At 38.4% G+C, this 9,111-nt stretch overlaps 1 protein-coding gene across 1 annotated transcript in view; it reads right to left on the reverse strand.

Annotated features, from left to right (window-relative positions):
* Nucleotides 1-2,934: 2,934 nt before the first annotated feature.
* LOC107090980 (coagulation factor VIII-like) overlaps nt 2,935-9,111 on the reverse strand; it is an 18,565-nt gene continuing 12,388 nt past the window's right edge. The window contains exons 16-23 of the mRNA XM_015384650.1: nt 8,719-8,886; nt 8,284-8,355; nt 8,009-8,094; nt 7,737-7,892; nt 7,496-7,640; nt 7,257-7,405; nt 4,723-4,905; nt 2,935-3,439 (exon numbers count right to left, since the gene is read on the reverse strand). Of these exons, the coding sequence (XP_015240136.1) occupies nt 3,260-3,439; nt 4,723-4,905; nt 7,257-7,405; nt 7,496-7,640; nt 7,737-7,892; nt 8,009-8,094; nt 8,284-8,355; nt 8,719-8,886 (1,139 nt within the window). The 3' untranslated portion in view covers nt 2,935-3,259. The remainder of the gene's footprint in view (nt 3,440-4,722; nt 4,906-7,256; nt 7,406-7,495; nt 7,641-7,736; nt 7,893-8,008; nt 8,095-8,283; nt 8,356-8,718; nt 8,887-9,111) is intronic.

Consider the following 9,111-nt stretch of genomic DNA (forward strand, 5'->3'; position numbering starts at 1 on the left):
GGTTGCTTGTCTGGTTTGACTACTGTATGTGATGGACTGCTGAACTATCCTGGATGTAATCTGTCCTTCCCAGTTCTCTTCTTCTCTATCAATCCACAACTTGCAAGGACAAGTGGGAATAGATTAAGGAACATTTTTATTGATTTTAAGTGTTGATATTAAGGAAAAAAATTTAGGAAAACCCCATCCAGCTACTGCCCATCCACATATAAGCAGACATGCCATCCCACTATAAAAAGTTTGTTTTTATACTACACAGTATTTGACAAACTCCATGTCTTGATAATCTGTCCCAAACCTTTGAAGTATCACTTCACAGATGCTAAAAACAGTGTTTTTTGTCAGGGTTTCAGAAGAGTCCAGAACCTAAAACACAGCCAAAGACAGGATTGAGTAAAAAGATTTTAGAAAATAACAAACAATGGTTCTGTCAGTTCTGGGAGTGTCTAGTGGTTCTGGAACACAAAAAAGGAAATGAGAGTCTGTTGGAGAAGATTCAAATATATAAAACAAAAACCAAGAATGACCAGGTTCAGCTCCAGCAGGGCGGGGTCCAATTAGAGGTAGGGAACCTTGAGGGCTTGGGGAGTGGGGGTTAAAGAGAGCAGAGGTACAGACATCCACAATCCAGTTTGAAATCCTTTTCCAGTCCAGGGTCAAGCACAAAAGATCACTCAGGCAGAGGATTTTCAAAAATCCAGGGGGCTAAATCAGTGTCAGAGTTTTGCAGGGTGCAGCATAAAGCAGAAAGGTTACAACCCACTCAATGGTAAGGTCAGGACTTTGGCAGTGGTCAAAGACAGGTAGGGAAATACTTGGCTCATGAAGCAGGGCTTGAAAGCTGTGAAAGGCAGACGTTCTCGCACAGAGCAGGGGAAGAGCAGGAGCTTAAGTAGAGAGCTGCCCAGGTGGGAACAATCAGTACTGATCAGGAGAGGTAGAGTGAACACAAACAGAGCAGGACAAAAATCATAACAATTTTTTTATTTCAGGGTTTTCATTAAAATTTAAATAAGACATCAGTATTAAAAGTAGACCTCACAGCAATTTAAGATGTCAGTGTTTCATGGTCTTTTGTTGTTTTTTTTTTCTTTTAGAAACAATTACAAAAAACAAGCAGTTATCCAACTTTTGTTTGAAAAAAAAAAAGTTTCAAATATGACAGAGGGCCAATGTTCTGTCCATTCAGCATACATTATTATTGGTGCAACAAATGATAGCTAGTCTATATCTCTTAGACCAGATACCAGATTTTAGTACTCAGCCATGACTTGTCATACATCTATTTCTTTTCCACTAGATGACATCCTGATGAACCACCCAAATAAAAATAAAAAAACCAAAAACATAAAAATGAAAATAAACTTAGCTTAACAGTTTCTGTCAATCAAGCAGTTTCTACAGCTGTAATGTTTTCTTAAAAACAGGATAAATATTACACAAGAATTTCGTGTTAAGGGTGTGAGAGGAATAGAGAATAAACACTTAGTGTGGTAGAAGCATGAATCATAACATTAGCCATTAAAACATATTCAGAAGGAAACTGTAGTTAACAGCTTTTTCATTTTTAAACTTACAAAATGGGTAGTCCTAGAGAAATGGCAAACTATGAGAATGTTGACATTTTTAATCAGGGAGTCTGTTCAAACTTAGTCTTTTTTCATTGCTTATTCTCCACGTCTCTTGCAGAACATTGTTTTGTTTCCCCTATAAAATGTAATATCCTGTGTGGATGACAGGCCTTGTTTTTCCCAATATCTAAAATGAATAAAGGTTCAACATTTTATCATGGGGTAAAATAAACATGTCCATGCTTTTAAATATACAGCCCTGGTAAAATGACCAAATCTAATCTCTAAATTAAAAAGTTAGTCTTTTTGGTTTCTCTTTTATAGTGATTTTATTTTTTGTTTTTGCCAAAAATAGAAAATGATAAAATTCAAACAACTATTTTTGAAACTGAAAAAGAGAAAAACTTTTTATTGTATTTTGAATTTTAATATCTTAAAGCCAATTGTTTTTGCTTCTCTAGTACCGTTCCTAAAAGAAAAATGTCCAAATTATACTCTGACCTGAAACTGTAATGAATCAGTGTGGTGAATCTAAAATTGTCATTTAAATTTGAAAATAAAACTGAAAAATATATATATATACTAAAAATATACATATACACAAAAATCTATACACTAAAATAACATTTTAATTTTAGTAACATTGCACTGGCACCACTTATTTAGTCTGAGCTCATTTGTACAAATACATCCAACACTTTTTTCAGATGTGTTAAATGAGAGAAGGGTCAAAGGTTATCAATATATTTTAGTGTTTAAATGTGTAACTGCTCTTGTTGTTGCTCCTGCTTTCGCACACTGAACGCCAGCACAGAAGCAGATATCTAATCACATCTCAGCGACACGGCCTCCGTTTTCCTCTGATTCATCTGATTCTTGTGTCCCAACCATGATGTGTCTGCCGATGAATACAGATGCTGCTTTTGTTTTTGAGGGCAGGTAGTGTGTCCAGTCAGATAAACGCTCCTTTCTGCTCTCAACCTCCAAACTAAACACCCCCCTTCGCCTGACTGGAAACTTCCTGACTGATAAGGAGGTGATAAATTTTGGTCAGGACTTATGGTCCAAACACTCAAACACTTCATGTTGATCCAAACGCTTCCCTTCTACTCTTCTCACCAAATCATTTTGTCTGTAAAAATACTTTTACTTCCTGTGAGCAACATAACTGCATCGTTTAACCTGTAGCAGAACAATGGTAGAGCTTAACTATTGCAGGATTTCTTCCAGGAATGCAATTTAGGACTGAAAAAGAGGGTTTCTGGCCTTAAGACACCTAATGAAAGGGTGAAATTTTACTCGTGAGGAAAAAGAAAAGGAAAAAATAGAAAACTCTGTGAAGTTCATAGTTTAATACCTCAAATAAAACAGAAAAATACAGCTTTTTTAAATGATACACATCTACTTAAACAGTCTACAGCAATGAAGTCTGAAATATTTACACCTGCTTACATTCAAAAGGTTATCAGCATAGAAATGTTTAAGCTTTCCTAAAAGATTTACTTCTATATAGTCTTAATATAACTATGCCCTTCATCATACATCACAGCAGCAACAATAAAACAAGTGAAAATGTAAACAAAGTTCTGGCTACAGGAAAAAAAAAAAACAGCTACAGACATAACTTAAGTGCACTACATAGCTCATTCTCCACAGAAATAATAACGGGTGGGGTTAAATCTGCCCGGCTATGGCGTGTTGGTCCTCTGGCGTCCGACCCCCTGCTGTGTGTCGCAGCCCAACACCTCCAGGCGGAGCGCGATGTCATTGACCCAGCCCCGTGGGTGGATACGAAGGTAGTGGGCGAACAAAGGAGGCTCGAAAACCGTTAAAGCTTCCTCGTCTGGATCTTCGTTGCCTGTGAAGATCTGCAGCGGAAGGGGAATAGCAATAAGCCAGGAAGCAGCACAGAAAGATGGCATTTATCATGTCAGCACATACAGTTCCTTAGAAATGCATTTCTATCAGTAAGGTTCTCACATTGTTTCCCATTCTTTTGTATTCAGTCCTCTTGAGTCAATACTTTGTACCACCTGGCTTTTATGGTTTGTGGGTTTAGACACTGTTTGCTAATTCTTTCTAGAGGAATGGTGAGGTCCTTCCACTGATTCTCAGTTAGATCCAGTTATGGCCTTCTGAGACATGGGGTCCCAAACTGCAGACTTCTAGGTCTTATCATCCTTCAACTTCTAGGTGCATCTCTTCCCAGAAAATAACTGAATCTAACAGCTGATTTCTCAGCATGTAATTCAGCGCAGCAGAGTTTTGGTGAAGAGCCACTTATAGGATCCAGGTGTGCTGGGGGGGGGGGATTCTTCTAAAGGTTACAGGATGATAGCTCTGCAGGACTGGACCTAAAGCAATGGATTATGTCGTTTAGGGTTGTCTTCCAGGTGGACAGTGAGCAAACCCTAAGTCACTTTCTTACACTTTCTAATAAAATTTTACTAAAGGTTTTACTGAATCCCACAGTATACTTCTGCCACCGCCACATTTATTTGCAACAATGTTGTTTTTTTAGGGTGAAGTGAATATTTTCATGTCACCCCCCACCCCACTTGTTTACCCCCCAACAGAGTATCACTCTCCATAGCTGTCTCTTTGAGCAACCAACGTACTAATCAGGGATTGCTGTTGGTAGGAGTTTTAGAGCAAAGGGCGACGAATTATATGTTAACTCCACTTTTTTATTTCTGTGTTTAAAAACATTAAAACTATGTTTAACTATTCTTCCACTTCTCATTCATCAACGTCTTTGTCTATCATAATAGATTCCAATAAAATAAAAATTTCTGATTGTAAAGTTGTAAATTGTGAGAAGGTTCGAGATCTCTTAATACTTTTGCAAGGCATCATTTATTAAAAACATTTTAAAGACCACAGCGTCCACAAGTATTCAACATTTCTTTATCTGAAAGCTATTTACAGATGATGAATGTTTTCCTAGATCCGTCCTAGCTCTTGGTATGCAAATAAAATGCTCTGATGGGTTGACTCATCTACCAGGAGGAAACTTTGAATGACATCTGAGCTCTGAATCACTGAATAAATGGAAAAGCTGTGCTGCCTCCTAAAGTACTGCTGAAGTTCTGCTGAAATTCTACTGCAATGTGAAGACAAATAAAAACCATTTATGAGTTTTTCTGCATACCCTTTCTCTCTGAGAGCCCTTCTCCAGCACGCTGCTCCAGGAATGTCCATCCTGACTGAATGTGACTGAAAACTCCGTCACCATCATCTGGGTCAGCATCGAACGTGCGCCTTGAGTGATGACACCTGTGACCCGTTTGATCTTCCCCAAATCCACCTGCAGCCACTCATGGGGGTTGTTATTCTGAGTAAAGCAAGATATTAGAAACATCTTTAGACTTTAGAAAGAAATACCTCACTATTTCACTGTAAAAGGGATTTATACCTTTACAGATTTTATCTGCTTTTTCTCCACATTAAGTTTTCCCTGAGTGACCAGCTTATCGTAATCACTTAACATCTAAAGCCTCTGGAGGTCTCATTTGTCTTTGTATAGGTCAGACTTCCACACTGAAATGGCCTAGTCAAAGTCTGGCCTCTAATCTGATTGTGATGCAGTAGCATTATCATTGCGGGGAGTGGTGGCCTAGTGATTAGGGCATAGGGATTGCCACACAATGGCAGCCCACTGCTCCCCAAGAGGATGGGTTAAATGCAGAGGTACATTTCTCCAATGTGAGATCAATAAAGTTCAATAATTAATTATTATGTTTCATGTTGGAAAAGCACTCTCTAAATTTTTTATTTAGTTCCAAATTGGTCAGGATTTACATATATTTTAATATAGTAAATAATCACTTAAAAAATATCTGTATTTGATTAATTATAAGGATTATAAAATCCAGATATGAGTCAAGAAAGGAAACCAACATATCAATGGTACCTTAAGCTTAGAAGATGAGAATAACAAACCGAAACTAAGAAAAAAATAACATGCTTTCACCAATGTTCCATTCATTTCACAGCACTGGATGTGGAAACAGCTTGTGGGCAACTGTTACAAATTCAGTTCCCTAAACCTGAATTCTTGAAATTCTTTTGGTTTTATGCAACATTGTGTGATTTGTCCAGGCACTGGCAGTTATCTGAGAACAGCCCAAAGCTGGCACAGACAGCTTGACCTCTGTTGTTCTCCGGTGCCACAGGAAAACATGTACAGCAGCTCAACAATCTGCCACGAGGATAGGTCACACGGCTGCCGTTCGGCTCTGGAAAGTGTTAAAATGATAAGCTGAAGAGGGGAGGAAGGAGAAACCTGAGCCAATCGTGATAATGAGAGTGCAAAGGGAGAAAGGTTAATAGTCCGTACTTTGAGTGTCACTTTTCTCTTGCTACTGAGACCAAAACGCACTGCCAATGGGCAAATTAGAAAAGATTATTTAGGGACAGATATATTTAGTGACTTTTAATAATATCTGCATACTCGTAAATAAGAAAATATGAAAAACAAATAAAAAGCTAAATTTTGAATAAAAAGTGGGGGAAAAGCACTGAATGTTGGAAACACTGTAAATTATATCTCCGTTTTACGTTTACATTTGATCACCATGTTTACATTTTATCACTGCTGCACTTAAAGAAATGCAATGGAATTCAGTGCAGCTTACAATATTTAGACCTAGACAACGTTTGTCTAGGTCTAAATATTGTATTTCTTAGGTAGTAAAGTAAAATAGGGCTGGGATCTGTTTTGCTTTGTGAGCATCCAATTGAAAAATTAAACAAGCTTTTATCAACCAAAATGTAGGCTTTTCTTATGTTTGAACCTTCAGGTTTGTCATACAGCAAACCAACCAGAGGAACAGACTGGATGTAGAAAACAGACTGGTATCAGCTGTTTTTCACACTGAGCTATCGGAGCTCAACAAAGCAGCTCAGGTGAGCATTTATGCATACAATGTAAAACTAATTAAGTCAGGCTGACTAGAATTGTTGTTCTGTAAATTGCTCCCAATCGTTTAAATGTGATTATAAGGGAGTTACTCAGAGGAGCTCCAGTTTTATAAATACAGGTTCATAATATGATTTTATTTTGTATTTATTCCAGGCAACATATTCATGTAGTTTTTTTTTTTGAGATGGAAAGAGTAAAATTATAAAAATGAAATGCTCAAATTAAAAGATTAAGTAGAGCAGTCTTATCTCAGTAATTGTATGTTCCACTTTTGGACGATCATCAGTACTTTTGACTGAGAGGAGTACTCATTGTATGAAAAAATGCCCAAAGGAGAAGACAAGTCAAAAAGAGTTGGTTTAATTGGCCTATATTTCTTTACCTTTTCTTGAAACAAACCTGTCTTGTAAAATGTTATTTTGTTGTGATAAAAAGTTCCCTCTAAGTTTATCTATAGCTCATCAAACTGCGATATTCTTCCGTAAATGCTATTTTTTTTATATGAATTTTCATCTCTTTTTGGTATATATGGGAACAAATGTTGTATTTCTCTAAAAAACTCCCAATCATGATAGCCACTGCCTGTTTAGATGAATCCATGTCTCAGAATTGCATCTAAAAGGTGCAGGAAAGTGACTCTGGTGAAGAATAGTTGGTTTAGATCAAAGCATATCTATGTTTTAAAATGATCTAATCAAACTCCAGGCTAAATCCAAGCGATAATCTGGGAGGAAACAATGTATGACACAATGTGAGCACACCTTCGGTCTCCAGGCGTTGGCTCCGCCGCTCTGGTGGAGGCGAGCCAGGCTGGGTCTCCAACTTCTCATGAAAGACCAATAGAACGAAGAGGCATTTAAGCTGCTGTCTGGAATCAACCCCTTCTCAAGACCCAGAGGCAAAGAGCAACCTAGTCACACACAAGGATACAAAACATACACTCTGAGTCATTTTCAACAGAAACCCCCCCCAAAAAAAACTTGGATTACTTCCAACTCACTGTTAAGATCACATCCAAGCAGCTCCAGCCTTAGAGCCGGTTTCTGCTTATAGCCGTGTGGATGAATCCTGACGTAGCGAGCCACAAACGGTGGAGAGAAGCTGTTGTCCTTCACCTTAGTGCTGTCCAGGTTGCCACGAAATATCTGCAACACAGTGATACACAGGACAGCTCAGACTAAAGGGATCGGGAGGATTAGCACAGCGTTGCTATGCCGCTGCTGCTCCATCTGTGGACACACCTTTTTGGAATCTGAGCTGTTTCCTCTGTAAGTGGTCCAGGTCTCTTGGTCGATGCTGTAGGAGACACTAAAGATGGCCGTGTAGTGGTCCCTGAGCTTTGATCTCACCCCCTGAGTCTGTATACCATGCAGCAGGGTGGGCCTCAGCAGATCAACCTGAAAACATACATGACTTTAGATGCAACGTTTTCCATCAATAACCAACAATAATGCTCTGATAGAATGAGATCGTTTGAGACTAAAATGGCTTAGTGCTTCAGATATAGTCTCACCTGAAGCCATGATCTGGTGCCTTTTCCCATCCAGGCGTTGTAGTAACCAGTCATATCGAGCCTGGCCAGCCTTGGCTCCCAGTTACCTGGACACAGAAATATAAACACAACCTTAATCCATCTCTCCGCCTGTCATTTCCCGATGTTTGTGTTTCATAAAGCTGAGGTATTTCCTTAGATTTACTGAGTATCAGGGTAATCATTCTTAGGATACAGTCTCATAAAAATCACTTGCCCCACTGGACACAAATGAAAACAAAGCTAGTGTGTTTTACCGCTGTGATCTGATGCAGTAATCTGGGAGTCTTCGATCCGCCCTGATTTCATTCCCTGAGGTAAGACACATCCTGTGTATCAGAGCATCAACAGTAAATGATGTCAGTGTTTTTAAAATATAGATACATCTAAATCAAATGACATTGTGCAGTGCTTAAAATTCAAGTTTAGAAATGTGTTTCAAGGGTTTGAACCTTTTGTAACAAATTAAATCTCAGATAATGTCCAAAAAAAGGGAATTCTGAAACAAAAATGACATCAGCTTAAGAATCCCTTTGGTTGTATTTGAGTATCGTTAAGTCTTTTTCATATTAACAAGCATTTCCCCAGTTGTTACTGAATCCATTTCCACCAAGAACCGATCATAGACCATTTCAAAAGCATCAATCTTCTGGGTCTGACCATCGGAGTCAGGGTGACGGATGTAGACCTACGTGGATCATAGACCAAGAGTTTGGCCCTCATCCCAGCCAGCTGGTAGTCTCCTATAGTGCACTCCACCAGCCATGTCCCAACAGTGGGGGGTCTCATCTCCACCGTCCCAAAAACACCTTCAGGAATAAAACCACAGCAGTGAGACAGAATGTAATAAAAGAAATAGTCTATATTAAAAGGAAATATTCACCAGAAGGTATAAGAAAGAAATTATACTATATGTTGAATTTAATATTGCAATGTTTTTGGCTATATATTGATTTTATTAACATTAAAATGGATAAATATATGCAAAACAAATGTATTTGTGTTGGAAGCATAGAATTTTCATCCATCCATCCATCCATCCATCCATCCATCCATCCATCCATCCATCCATCCATCCATCCATC

Source organism: Cyprinodon variegatus, unplaced genomic scaffold (genome assembly GCF_000732505.1).
Source record: "Cyprinodon variegatus isolate N-32 unplaced genomic scaffold, C_variegatus-1.0 Scaffold319, whole genome shotgun sequence".
NCBI classification, from domain to species: domain Eukaryota; kingdom Metazoa; phylum Chordata; class Actinopteri; order Cyprinodontiformes; family Cyprinodontidae; genus Cyprinodon; species Cyprinodon variegatus.